The 13,790-nt window shown below is 45.1% G+C and overlaps 1 protein-coding gene across 2 annotated transcripts in view; it reads left to right on the forward strand.

The window, feature by feature from the left end:
- The window catches only part of CCDC148 (coiled-coil domain containing 148), a 777,160-nt gene that overhangs the window by 437,714 nt on the left and 325,656 nt on the right, over positions 1-13,790 (forward strand). For both annotated transcript variants that reach the window (XM_069225141.1, XM_069225142.1), the window contains 2 exons: positions 5,797-5,892; positions 5,986-6,167. In XM_069225141.1, the coding sequence (XP_069081242.1) occupies positions 5,797-5,892; positions 5,986-6,167 (278 nt within the window). The remainder of the gene's footprint in view (positions 1-5,796; positions 5,893-5,985; positions 6,168-13,790) is intronic.

The raw sequence follows: 13,790 nt of genomic DNA on the forward strand, positions 1-13,790 counted from the left end.
TGAATACTGCGTCCCTGCCTTAGAAATCTTGTAGCTGGCTCAACCCTCAGTACAATAGCAATACTTTCCAAATTCTGTTTAATATCCGCTTGGTTCTAGCCTTAATGGGGACCTTTATTGTGCTAGAATAACAACGTTAATAAAATTGGAAACAGGTCTGAGAAAGGATTGAGTTCTAGTTCTGAAGGCAGTTTAATTAAGTCCGTAGCACAGATAATAGCCCTGCAGGTCAATCGTGTTATATACTGTCTTTCTATCAAGTTACTAAACCCAATGAAGAAGAGCCATAATCTGAAATACTAATCTGTTTTATTACCCTATGCTTGTCACTGCTGATTACATTTTCTTTCTATATAGTAATTCCGCTATTAAACAGACTATCAGAATCTCTTTCCAGCTGCTTTCAGATAGATTTAATTCTTCGGTTTATGAAAAGTTTATATGTTATCATTTCAAAGTTATTTCTAAATTGCCCTTTTCGAGAAAGTCGACATGCTATTTTCTTTCACTTTGGATGTAACCCAATTGATAGGAAACAAGACCTTAGGGCAACTGCTCGAATCCTTGAAACAAGCAAGAGAGACCTTGGATTTTTTTTTATTAATCTCCCCCACGGGGCACAGCGAGAATAATATAGGAAAGTCGTGGTTGCCCACAGAAATGGGTGAAAATTTGGGGACAATGGAACGCCTATAGGGGAAGCCTGTGCATCTCCCTTCCCCTAGATCCAACTGCTGGCTGGACCACTGATCACCGGGATCCCATTTTACTACCTGAATAAGCAGATCACCCAATGCACTCTGCTTAGGGGTTGTGGACTGAAGGGGCCTTTCCTACACATAACATGGAACAGTCCAGGGATACAGTGTTACTGGTCATCAGTGATTGCATGCATAAATGAGTTACATGGGAGTAGGATGGAAGCCTCAGCCGAATGGTGTTTGTTAAACATACAGAACACTACATACCTCCAGAGATACTATGAATGATTCTTGGAATGGAGATGGCCAAGAGAAATATAGGAATGCTATGGGGGGGGAAGTGCCACATGCATCGCAGCTAAGAGACTTGAAAATAGACATGGACTGTTGATGTTGGCAGAACATACAGAAAGTGGAGTTAGGGCCAGCATCGTAAATAGTGCAGCCCTCTCCAGAAGCGACGGCAGAGATCGCCAATGCTGGATTTCATTTTTCATTCATGTCAATAGGGGGAGCAGTTTATGGGAATAGTACAGAGCTGAGTCAGTGGTGATATAAATGCCCATATATCTGAATCCGTTTGCTACTATTTCTGCAGCACAGTCCTGTGGCAGCTGGGGTGCCTCCCCCCTAAGAACGTAAACTGTAGATTTCTTACAATTGATGGTGTTTCCGGAATACTGTCCAAATTGGGTCAAGATCTGCATTATCCTGCCAAGGGTGACAGGAGGGTCTGCCACATTGAGCAAAATAGCATGGCTTAGAGTGATATTCTGTCTGCCTAATGGTCAGTCCACCGTAGACCTCGAATCAGCAGATCCACTGTAACCCAAGCTGCTAGAGGTTCCACTACCTGAGCAAAAAGAAGAGGTAAGAACCAGCATCCCTGTCTGGTACCATGCTGGAGGGCGAAGACCCCAGATGTTTCATCGTTTACAACCACCTGCACCAGTGGGGAGACTTGGAGGAGTCATATGCTATAAAGTGGGGGCCAAAACCCAATCTCCCCAGCACAGCAAACCGGTAAGGCCCTTCCACAGTGTCGAAGGCCCTACTGGTGTCAAGAGAAAGGACAAGAGTATCTTCCTGTATTGTCCCGATCTTGCCAAGGACACCACGGAGCCTGCGCAGGTTCAGGGCTGTGTTGTGGCCTGGGATGAAGCCTGATTAATCTAGACTAATCACTGTGTGGATAATGAAGATAAATCAGGAGGCCAACACTTTAGCTAGTATTTTCAAGTCAGCGTTGAGGACAGAAATGGGCTTATAGGAGCCGCAGTAATCCTCTGGCTTTCCTGCTTTACTTAGGGCCACTATGGAGGCCAGTCATTGGTCTGAGGGAAAGAAACTCAATTTCCAGCTTTTCTCATACATCTTTTGATGGCAAGTTTAGTGGCTGTAAGTTTGTACAGTTCTATCGAAACCCCACCAGGGCCCATCGCCTTGCCCGATTTCAAATCTCTGATTGCCGCTACTATTTCCTCAGCAGAAAGCTGTTTTTTCAGGAGATGTCTGTGTGCTGTAATTAAGGTCGGGAGGCAGTTGCCTGCCAGAAGCACTCTGGAGTCCCCCCCCCCTTGGTGGTGGCTCCCGGGGAGTAGAATTGGGCATATTATGTCACAAAAACCTCTGCTATTTCCTACCTGTCACTGACCAACTCTCCAATGTTGCCAGAATCCCACTCACCCACCTATTCACTTTCTCCCTCCTTTCGAGCCAGGTGTTGTACCGCCCTATTTTAGGTCTTTGCAGCTTCCTGCACCACAGCCCGGTCTCCAGATCCAGTATTTCCTGCTCGAGGGCCTCCAGTTTAACCCTCTTTTCTTTCTTTCACCCCACTATCAGAGAGAGCCTTACACCCTTAATCACAGACTCATAGGCCTCTCACTGAGTTTGTGCAGAGTACACCGAGGACTAATTTTCCTCAAAGCATTGCTCCGTCGCATGTACAAGCGCTGCCCTAACTTTCCGTACCTTAAGGTACCAAAGATTCAGAGTAATGCATCTGTGAGTTTGTCTCTCGACTAGTCCATAGACCATCCATAGTGAAGAGTGATCTGAGATGCTCTGGCCAGGTGGTAAACCTCCCACACCCATGGGAATTGATGAGCCAAAGTGATAAAGTAGCCAATGTGGGAGAGACTGCTTTGTGCCCCAGAATGAAATGTAAAGTGCTGTGCAATGGAGTTATGGTTATGCCATGTGTCCAGGAGCCCCAGGGCCTCATATAAGTTGGCAAATGTCTGACCGACTGAACTGGTTTGTGTGGGGGGGAGGTGGGGAGTAGCGGTCAATAGTGTTGCAGAGTGTTGTATTGAAGTTCCCACCTAATTTGAATCCCCTTTGAGGAGACTTAGCAATAGTGTACCACGTTCTGGTAGCATAGTGACATGAAGCTGCAGTGGTATATATGCTGAAAGTATGTTTATGCGTGCCCCCTCCCAGTGTCCCATGAGGGCCACATATCGCCCGTGTTGATTGGAACAAGTATGTTGGACAGAGGGGAAGTGATTTTTTTATCAGGATGCTCACTCGCTGGAAGTGGTATTGTAGCCCTCATGTACAATCGTCCTGTACCCCTACCTGTTGAGGGCGCATCATGTATTGCCTAGGAGGTGGATCTCCCATAAGAGGACCACATCTGGGCAATGTCTCCTGATATACTGCAGGACTACTCCCCGCTTGACCCTGCCCCAAACCCATTGATGTTCCATGGTAAAAGCCGTAGGGTCACCATAGTTACCTGGGTGGGCATGCTTTGGTGTCTGCAACCTGAAGGGAGAGAATGTGTCTAGTCTTGAAGCCATGGAGAAGGAATGACCAAACACCAGAAAAGAAAAGCCATGATACCCTTGTGTTGGTGATTGCAATTGTGTGCCTTGCCTTAACATGAACAATAATAAAAAACAATATCCCATGCCAAACAAACCCGCCCACCCTGCCCACCTGTATTGTGGACATAGATCTTCCCACCACCCCAACTGTATAGAGTGCCTTTTGCCCCAAAATAACATAAAACTAGTTGGAGACCATGGCAACCACCTAGTAGCCCCCCACCCTCTTCCCAAAACAGGGATGTCTTTACCAAGTTTAGCAGCCAGTAACCTCTCATCGGTGTTTGCTGGCTTTCCGAGGAGAGGCAGCCCCCTCAATGTCTCTAGAACGGTTGCAATGCCCCGTCCCATCAACCTTTCTCCAACCATCCAACATGTCCCAGGCCACCTCTGGGATAAAGAAGAAATGAGTTTTGCCATTGGCTACCACTCGGAGCTGTGCAGGGAATATCATTGAATATTTGTTGCCCGAAGGGCACTCTTGACCTCAGGAAAGCTGTGATGTAGTTTCTGTACAAGAAGTGTAAAATTGGGGAATAAGGGGATGTTTGCATTTCTAATCTGGAGTGGAGGAGTGCTGCTTGCTGTTTGGAGGACCACATCCCTGTCCCTGTAGTTCAATATTCTGGCGATAATTGGGCGGGTTGGTGCTCCAGGCTTAAGCAGAACGCCGGGGACACGATGAGCCCTCTCCATAGAGAAGTATTTAGAGAGGCTGCATGGTTGCAACTGTTTCAAGATGAGGTCCTAAACAAAGAGATCAACAGTAAGTCCTTCTGATTTTTCAGGCACACCACTGATGTGTACATTGTTTTTCTGTGGGAGCGTCCCCCCGGGTCTTCGAGTTTCACCCTCAGTATGCCGGTGGTACCTTTTAGTTCCCTGACCTGATTCTTGATGTTAGCAGTATCGTCTTTAAGGATCATCAAAGACCTTTCAGCTTCTTTCACCATGGCTCCCAGGTTACGGATGTCTGCCCTCATGAGTGTGTCTTCTGTTGAGACCGTGTCAATCTTGGTCTACAGTGATCCATGTACACTCTGTATGGCTACACAAAAGGATGATGTACGGAGTGCTGAACAATGCAAACACCGTATCCAAGACACAGATCTGAGTTAAATTAATCATTCTTTTGCTCACCATGCCACCCCAGTTTGGACCCAGCCATATGCAAATCAGTCTTGACCCTGTTCCTCATGGGAACAGCCCATCCCGAACTGCCAAATTAGGTCCTCCCTTGACCGGAAACAAGCATCCTAGGAACAGTTTCAAGGTATCACCCATCATCAGCCAGGCTAGCTTTAATCCAGTGGCACAGTGAGCAAGGGACCCACATCTGGGTGTATCCTTCCCACTTAGGGCAACTTTAGCAACACAAACGCAAACGTTAAAAAAAAATATATATATATTTGAGGTGGCATTAGAATAGAAAATAATTGGAAGACTAAACTGAGGAGCTGGCACCTTCGGGAACTCACTGCCATAGAGAGTGGGTTGGTGCGATCCCTGCAGTGGAAAGCAGTCACTACTCACAGGTGTGATGCGGGCAGGGCAGCAGGCAGGGGGGAAGCACGGGGAGGGGAGACTAATAACATATATTAAAACAAAAATAACACTCCCCTCCTCCGTCTCACTGCAGTGCTCCTCTCCCTCGTCATCACCGCAGGCACAGGCTCCCAGCCTGCCCTCCGCCAATCCTGACACTGCTCAGAGCAGCATCAGGATTGGCTGGGAGTGCCGAGCCAGGGTGCTCCCAGACAGACTGGGAGCCTGTGCAGGGCTGGAGACAGCCTATAGCGCTTGTGTGTTTGCCCGGCCCGAGACGGCCCGCCAAACACACATGCGCTCTGAGGGGAGTGCACTGTGCACTCTCCTCACTGCTTGTGAGCCCAATGACTTACCCTTTTCGCAAAGAAAGGATGAAAAACATGATTTATTATCCTTTTCTTGGGAAAGGAATTGCAGCGGTTGCTGCTGGTGGGGGGAGAGGGTGACGCTCCAGAACGAGCTGTGACAACACTTATCCTTCTGACGTTAAATAATATAAGGCCTTATTGCAACTGGCTGGTTTAGGAATGTGTTTTTTTTAATTTGTCCAAGTTCAATTGGTATTTAATAAATATTATGTTGCATACATTTCCTAGGTTATGGTATCCACACATTTTGTTTCAGATATATGCTTAAATACCTTTTGTTCATCTTTATGCAACAATACGTTGTACTTAAATGACATGTTGAAAAATTGTGTTCTGTAAAATTAGGTTAACATTGTGAAGAAGCAACAAAAGGCAATTATCGAACGACTTAATCTTGAACGGCTCATTTTAGAAGAGGGACTAAGAGAATGCAATTCTAAGGTAAAACCAATAAAGAGATTATCTTTAGAAACCTAATACTGTTCAAATAAAATAAGACTTTTCTGTAGACACCTGATTGTCATTTCCTTACAGACATTGCTGCTTTCTTCTGAAGAGATGACTGAGGGATTTCAAGAAGTTCCAAATGTTTTAAATAATTTAGATTGCCCATATTCTGAATTGAAGGCTTCAGTTCTGCGAGAATTCCACAATATCAATGAGGAATATACATCCAGAGTTCAAGAAATTGATGATCAATTGGCTGCCATAGAAGGGTAATACAATTATTGACTTTCATTATTCTGGACGTCTTCATACGAAAAGTTACTATGCTTTATCAGACAAAGCTGGGTTTTATTTATTCATTAATGATCCATGTGTGTCCCAGGAGCAGCTGACTCACTAGTAGATGGCAGCAAGTGAAACAAACATCGACATTGTCAATAGACATTATTTTCTGTGTAATGTCGTAGTGCATCATTTTGTCACCTGTGCTTGAGGCTTGAATCTCTAGGACGCCCAGAGATCATTTATGCAGATTCCCATGGTTGTGTGTCGGAACAACGCAGGTCTTTAGCACCCATGCCTTAAGAACGCGGCCCCAACCACGAATGCGTCTCTGCAATGCATTCTTTTACCACGCAAGTCAGTACAACAACTTGCCTGGGGGAAAGCGCTGGACTTTGGAATAGTATAGTTTACTATTCCAACTCCAGTCAGCGCCACAGTAGGGAAAGTGTTGGACTTAAAGTCCAACATCAGTCCAACAACACTTTCCCTAAGGCAAGTCATAGTAATGACTTGAGTGGTAAAGGAATGCGTTGTAAAGACACATTCGTGGTTTAGGCCGCGTTGTAAAGGCACAACGTGACTCGAGCCTCATTGTTAAGGCTGTTTCCCGGTTTCCACATGTGCCAGAACTGTATGTACAATGTACAAACACTCTAGCCACTGTGCATAACCCTGCCTCTCGTGCTGGGAACCCTAGTGCCTGAAACTACCGAACAGTGCCAGTGGCCAGGAATGAGAGACTCTCTAGTGTTGGTCGGTACACATCAGTGCTAGTGTCCCAGGTGACCTTTAGTGCCATGATCCCAGCGCCTGTCAGTTCCAAAGACCAGGTGCCATTGCTTTCAAGATTCACATAGTCTAGTGACAGCATGGTTTTGACTGTTCTTTGGTGGTAATCAGTGCATATGTCAACAAGGGTCTCAAGTGCCTTCCAATATCTGGTGGTGCAATGTCTTCAGTGCGGGTTTGTTCCACTTTGCAGTAGTGTCAGATTCCTGTGAACCTATCCATGCCATTGAGCCCGGGGCATATCAGTATATTTTCTCAAATTCCTCATTTTGGATCTTCTCAGGATTACTGTCCACCTGCATCAGTAACCATAATGTCTGTGTCTCCAATAAATGAACAAATGCCAAACTCCACCAGCCACCAAAGTAGGTTCTCCCTGTACCAGTGTGCACAGTTATCATCCGCTACATTATTTCAATTTCAGATTTTCAGAGGCTTCTCTTTGCCTCTCATTGATAGCATCCAGAGTAGCCATAAATGGTAGTGAAGATAACATTTAGATGGGATTTTGCATGTCTATAAATGCCAACCAGACACTTGGGCTCATTACAAGATTCAAGTGTGCTCCAAGAGCCAGTGCTTCAGTTCTCATAGACTAAAGGCACCGCCTATAAATGCACATAGTCCATCTCCATGGTATACAATATTGGGCTATTAGTTTTCTGCTTCCGGTGCTTGCAGGGCCTCATCTTCCAGTGACTCCTACGCAAATTGAGCCAGTGCATCAGGGCACATTAGTTCCAATTTCCATAGTCCCCATATTTGCCAGTGATTACATAATTTCTAGTGCTAATGCCTTTTTGTGCACCATTCCTCTCACTGCATGCTTAATTTATAGGCTGGGAAGGATGGCAGCGGGCACTGTGAGGTTTGGCATGCCTGATACTTGGTGAATGAATACTTGTGCTATTTTTGTACCCTAAATTAGGCATCTCTTTTTTAAGACAAAGAGGTTAATGAATAAACTGATGCACATTTGAACTGAGGGCAGATAATCGGAGGCACACAGGGAGGGTGATAGATATATAGCGGGGAGGTAGAAATAAATTGGTGATGGGTGAAACTGAAATGCATACATGTTGCTCAGATTAGCCCCGTACAGTAACGGGGACGGGGTTGCTGACAGACAACTCGTTAGGCAGTTGAACAACTTTCACCCACCTAGAATGGGCACTTGGCCATGACTCTGTTGAGGGACTTCCAGAGAATGAACCTTGAAATTGGCAATTGTGCCAGCAAACACTTTACACTGGGCACTAAACACAGATTTGGAAGAAATGTATACCCTTTTTCTGCTACCTAGACTATTGAAAAACACATTTATTTTCAATATTTTGGACAAGAAGGTTTTACAGGCAGTTGGGAAGCTGAACTAATTAAATATACCAGCAATATTGCTCTGTAGCAGAATAACTTGTTCACACTGTCTCTCTCTCTCTCTTCCTATTCTCTCTGTCGCCCCTACATCCTTCCGCTCTGAAAAGCCTTTTTACATACTTTCTCCTTTTTGCCTATAATTGTTTAAACTTTTACTTTCCCCTGAATCCTTCCCCGTTCCTTTTCTAACTACATTTACTTCCTCTTTCCTGATCCTCACCCATCTCTCAACTTGTGTCTTATGTGAGGAAAGCACTTGTGAAACACAGCATCCTAACTAGGACACCTTTGCCGAAAATATGTGGCGAACTAATTACCACATAAGACAGCATGAAACGACGTCACAAGAAGTGACCTCCTGGCTCTTGCATACCACTCACTTTCAATAGGATTAAGTCTCTTTTCTAGTAAAAGCTTTGTGATTGTGTTGTTTTTATTAACGTTGTGACCCTGCCGCTTGGCAATGTGAATGATAACAGAACAACAAATAAATGTTACTTTTGGAGGCAGACCCATTGTTATTGGTGTGAAGCTTGTTAGCTGCTTCTGGTTGAATGTGACTTGGTTACTTAATGACGAGCTGTTATTATTTCTAGGGTTTCGGGATCTGTTAGTGTCCATTCCAATGTGTGTTACAATCTCAGAGTAGCTGAATAATAACTTCACAAAACACGCCACCCACTTTGTAGGGTCTCATAGCGTGGTGCACAGTCTTCGTTTCCTAGTTTGAGGTTCAGACAACCCTAAATTCCTTTAGTTGGGCTGCCAGTGATGTAGAAATCTCCATGGAGTGGAGACTTTCTGGTTATCAAGTGCCGCGTAGTTGGCGATGGTGGACGGGATAAGTGTACCTTTAATGCCTCACATTTGTGGTACTATCGTTATGGCCAAGGTGAGTATTACTGGTCCAATTGTGGATCTCCTGTGTGATGGTACCCTGCTGCTAAGGCTACCAGGAATAATATATGTACACACACCTTGTTTATCACACAACACCAGTGCGAATACCATAAAGTAATCTAAGAATACTCCCATGCCCAAAAAGTGGCATTGCTCTAAATGAAAAGGTCACAGATAGAAATAAAATGTGTGTGATGAGTTGGATACCATCTAATTATGCAGGTAACCTAAGTCACAGTGGGGGTCATTACGACCCTGGCGGCCGGCGGTATGTTGGCGGTAACACTGCTAACAGGCTGGCGGTGTTCCACCAGCAAGTATGACCGTGGCGGAATTGCCACGCCCATACCACCGCCCCCTCCACTTTCCCGCCAGGATTCCGCCTGGCGGTCATAATCCGACCGCCGGCCTGTCCATGGCGGTACACACCGCCATGGAAAGGCCGGCGGTAAGAGGACTGGGGGTGCCCCTGGGGGCCCCTGCACTGCCCATGCACTTGGCATGGGCAGTGCAGGGGCCCCAGGGCATAGCCCCATCGCGCATTTCACTGCCCGAATTTCAGGCAGTGAAGTGCGCGACGGGTGCCACTGCACCCGCTGCACATCAGCATTGTCGCCGGCTCTATTATGAGCCGGCTGCAATGTTGATGTGACATTTCCGCTGGGCCAGCGGACGGTAACACTGTTACCGTCCGCTGGCCCAGCGGAAATGTCATAATAGGGAGACAGAAATACCGCCGGCAATGGCGGTATTCTGTCTCCCGCGGCCTCGGCGGTCTTTTGAAAAGACCGCCGAGGTCATAATGACCCCCAGTAGCTGTTGAATTAGGAATAGTTATGCCTTGATGATTGGAAAAGTATGATTTAAAGAGGTAAGGGTGGTGCCTAGCTGATGCTTAACACACAACAACCAGCCTTTTAATTTTTAAGCATCTGTTCATAACTTTTGTTAGAAATGTAAATGGTGACAATGCTTCATTGCCCACTCCACAAGAAATGGCCAAAGTAAGAGCGTATGGTAAAAGCAAAACTCTCTTAAACAATCCATATGTTATCTGATGATAGGTGCTCACATGGTACATTCACCCTGCCACCATGGGTGAGATATGCCCGTCCTGGAAGAATATCCCAGATCGGTAAACTAATACAGAAGGTATTGAAGCACACAAATGTTTATTAGCAGATCCACAGGTAGGATGGTAGTTCCCTTTGGATTACCTTTATTCTTCAAACTCTCTTCAAGTTCTCATGCACATAACAATTCATCCAAAGGACATCAGCTGATGTGTTTCTTCACTAGGACTTTTTCAAGACTGTATTCGATATGATCCAGAGCCCAAGAAAGACTGGATTAAAAAGTGAAAGAGAAGCCAAATAACTATAAAGTACTGTCCTAGTTACATACAACTCAGCACGGTCAGAGTGTGCTGGGTTGCTGTGCTCAGGGATTCAAAAAGTTTTGAAAAATGTCTACCAGCAATAGCACACAGCCATGGTCTGGCAAAATCAATACTCCCTCTCATCCGAAGTACAGAGATCGTATGCAGAAAAAATAGGGATTCGTCCTAAGACCTAAAGAATACTTCTAACAGATATGAAAGATTAGCCACAATGTTCTTGTTGACAGCTCAAGGGATGTGCTTATCTTTTCCTGGTTATCTTTTTATATTCTTTTAACCTTATTCAATCTTCTTTTGAAGCTGGTCAAAGAGCTCTAAAAGGGTTCAAAGTTTATGATGCATGGGTGGTAAATTTATCGCAGAATTTAAGTTTGATGTGGAAGTCTAGCCCTTAAAGGTTCTGTTTAGCAACCTTACGGAAATGGATCTGCCTTCCTTGGCATTAAAAACATGACGTCAGATAATCTATTTTTCTGAAGGGATAGCTTCATATTACTGACTTCCTAGCAGAGTGTTTGAGAGGCTGCAGTGTAAATTGATAACTGTTATTCCCCCGTTCTCATGTCCAATCCAATTAGCTCAACTAGCCCACGAGCTAGTTAAGTTAGTAAGTCACCCGACTAAGTGGATGAAAGCTTCCAACCACTTTACTTATGTCTGGAGAGACGTTCTCCCCCATATCGTTTGAAACCACAATCTTCATTAGGTATCCCCTGCAAAATAACATTAGCAAATACTACATTTTGCCCAGCAATCACTTCTGAAGTACAAATCTATGTCATTTCATGGAGCTGCCTGGAAATTTGTCCATGGTGAAGTTTCAAGATCCAGTTGACTAGCAGCCACCAATCAAAGAAAACACCTAGGCAGTTCCGACCTATAAATACATTTGTAATTCAACCAGAGTTCTCAAAGTTTTTATCCTCCATTGTAATACCCCTCCAAAATTCAAGCTCAGCTCCTGGATATAAACAGCAATTAGATGAAACCAAGCTTCAAGGCAAGGACATGAATGTAGGCCTTTCTCTATACACTTCATAGCCTGGAGATGATGTACAGTAGATCAATGTCACATCCCTCTTTGGTCTGCAAACATTCTAGGACTTCCTACTGTCAATACACTCTGATAGGTCACAACCTCCAACCCTGTAGTCCTATGCTTTTAAAAAAGGGGGTGCTGAATCGCCCAACCTTTAGCCCTTAAAGGATATATATGTCTGAGGTACATGCAGTCTGTCATGCAGTAACCTGGTTCCAACTGCGGGAGCCGATGCTGGATCCCCACTCCCTCCAAGGAAGAAGCTAGACCCATGAACAATACTCCTAGATTCCAGGCGACTTCCAGAGAGGGAAGGCGGGAAGGGACAAAATAATAAAATTAGACGTGTGCTACAGGTTCTCTTTAGCAACGGAAATACTTGGCTTAACAAGATCGTCACTCCTGGGACCTTCTAAGTATGCAAAGGTGGATGTTTATGGGATCAGCACTTCTGATTTTCGGGAGGACTGAATACACCTGGAACAACAACAAGAGGCAATTACCATAAATGCATAAACTCCTCTACACAAGTTACAATACAATGCTTCAATTATCCAACTTACAGGTTTCTTTATAATCATAACATAAGAGCAGAACAAACAGGTACTTGGATGAAAATCTTCTGGAACTCTCGATGAAGAACTTGAAATACTGGTTGAAGTCTAAGGTACTGCAAGGGTAAACTCAGAACATAGTGGAGTTACTGGCACTCCCAAGATCGCACTCGATACATGGATTGGAGTCAAGAACACTCACAGAGGAAATTAGAAAAAAGGTACATAGGTTGAAATGTACACAACCTCTCAGGGTATGCTAGGGACCAGGTCACTCTCGGAAATAGGTTACATTCAGAATTGGGTAATACTCGGAAAAAAAGGTATACTTGGCACAAGGTTGAAGTTACTGGCACTCTCAAGGATGTACTCAATTCATTGGATAGACTCAGGAACAAAGCAATATTTGAAACCAGATTACTCTCAGCACAAGGATGGAGTTACTAACACTCTCTCAAGGTTGTGCGTGAAACATGGACTGGAGTCAGGGACACTTCCAAGTTTGCTAAAAACAAGGATATACTCAGTACATAGGTTGGAGCTAGGGACATTCCCAAGATATGCTAGAAAACAAGGTTACACCCAGTATATAGGCTGAAGTCGGGGGCACTCCCAAGATATGCTAGAAAACAAGGCTACACTTTGTAAGTAGGTTGGAGTTGGAGCCAAGGTTTGGAGAGAGGGTCTGGAGCCAGGACAAGCAAGGAGTTCTGAAAGTTTGAGTCTTGAAGGGGATACAAAAGAAATGGCATGGGTGGCAAAAATACGATGGATTTAGGCCCAGATCTCTGTACTGGGTGTGAATGTTTGACATTGTTCAGCATTCCGTCCATCACTTGTTCTTTTTGCGTTTGTCGCCCCAAGTGGGAAGGGTATTCCCAGGTGTGGGTCCCTTGCTTCCCATGCCACTGGAGTCAAGCTAGCTTGGCTGATGAAGGGTGATTCCCTAAAACCGGTCCTAGAATGCTTGTTTCCAGTGCAGGGAGGACCTGGCTTGGCAGTTTGGGCTGGACTGTTCCCATGGGGAGCAAGGTCAAGACTGATTTGCATATGTCTGGGTCCAAACTGGAATGGCATGGGTGGCAAAAAAATCGACGGATTTAGGCCCAGATCTCTGTACTGGGGGTGAATGTTTGACATTGTTCAGCATTCCGTCCATCACTTGTTCTTTTTGCGTTTGTCTTGAAGGGGATGACAGACAGGCCTGCAACTACTACAAAAGATTTGTGTGCACTAACCTTGAGGCAAGTACTTAGCCTGGACTAGCACTTTAATTGGAGTTTGAAGATGACAGGTGGGTCGGTGTAAGAAGTTCAAGAAGAGGAGGAGGAATTGTACCTCATGGAGGGAGAACTGGAGGCATGACCGAAATCAGGATCTCAGAGTCACCAGTAGGGCTATGGAAGACTAGAGCGCTTGAAGTTTCTGGATGAATCAGGAAATTAGTTCAGGGACGAGGTTGCGCAGGACTGGAGTGATGAAGGTCCAGGTGACTTGGGAGATGAGTGCAGGGACAAAGCTTGCACTGGACCAGAACAGAGGAAGATCT

The sequence above is a fragment of the Pleurodeles waltl genome, chromosome 3_1 (genome assembly GCF_031143425.1).
Source record: "Pleurodeles waltl isolate 20211129_DDA chromosome 3_1, aPleWal1.hap1.20221129, whole genome shotgun sequence".
Lineage (NCBI taxonomy): Eukaryota > Metazoa > Chordata > Amphibia > Caudata > Salamandridae > Pleurodeles > Pleurodeles waltl.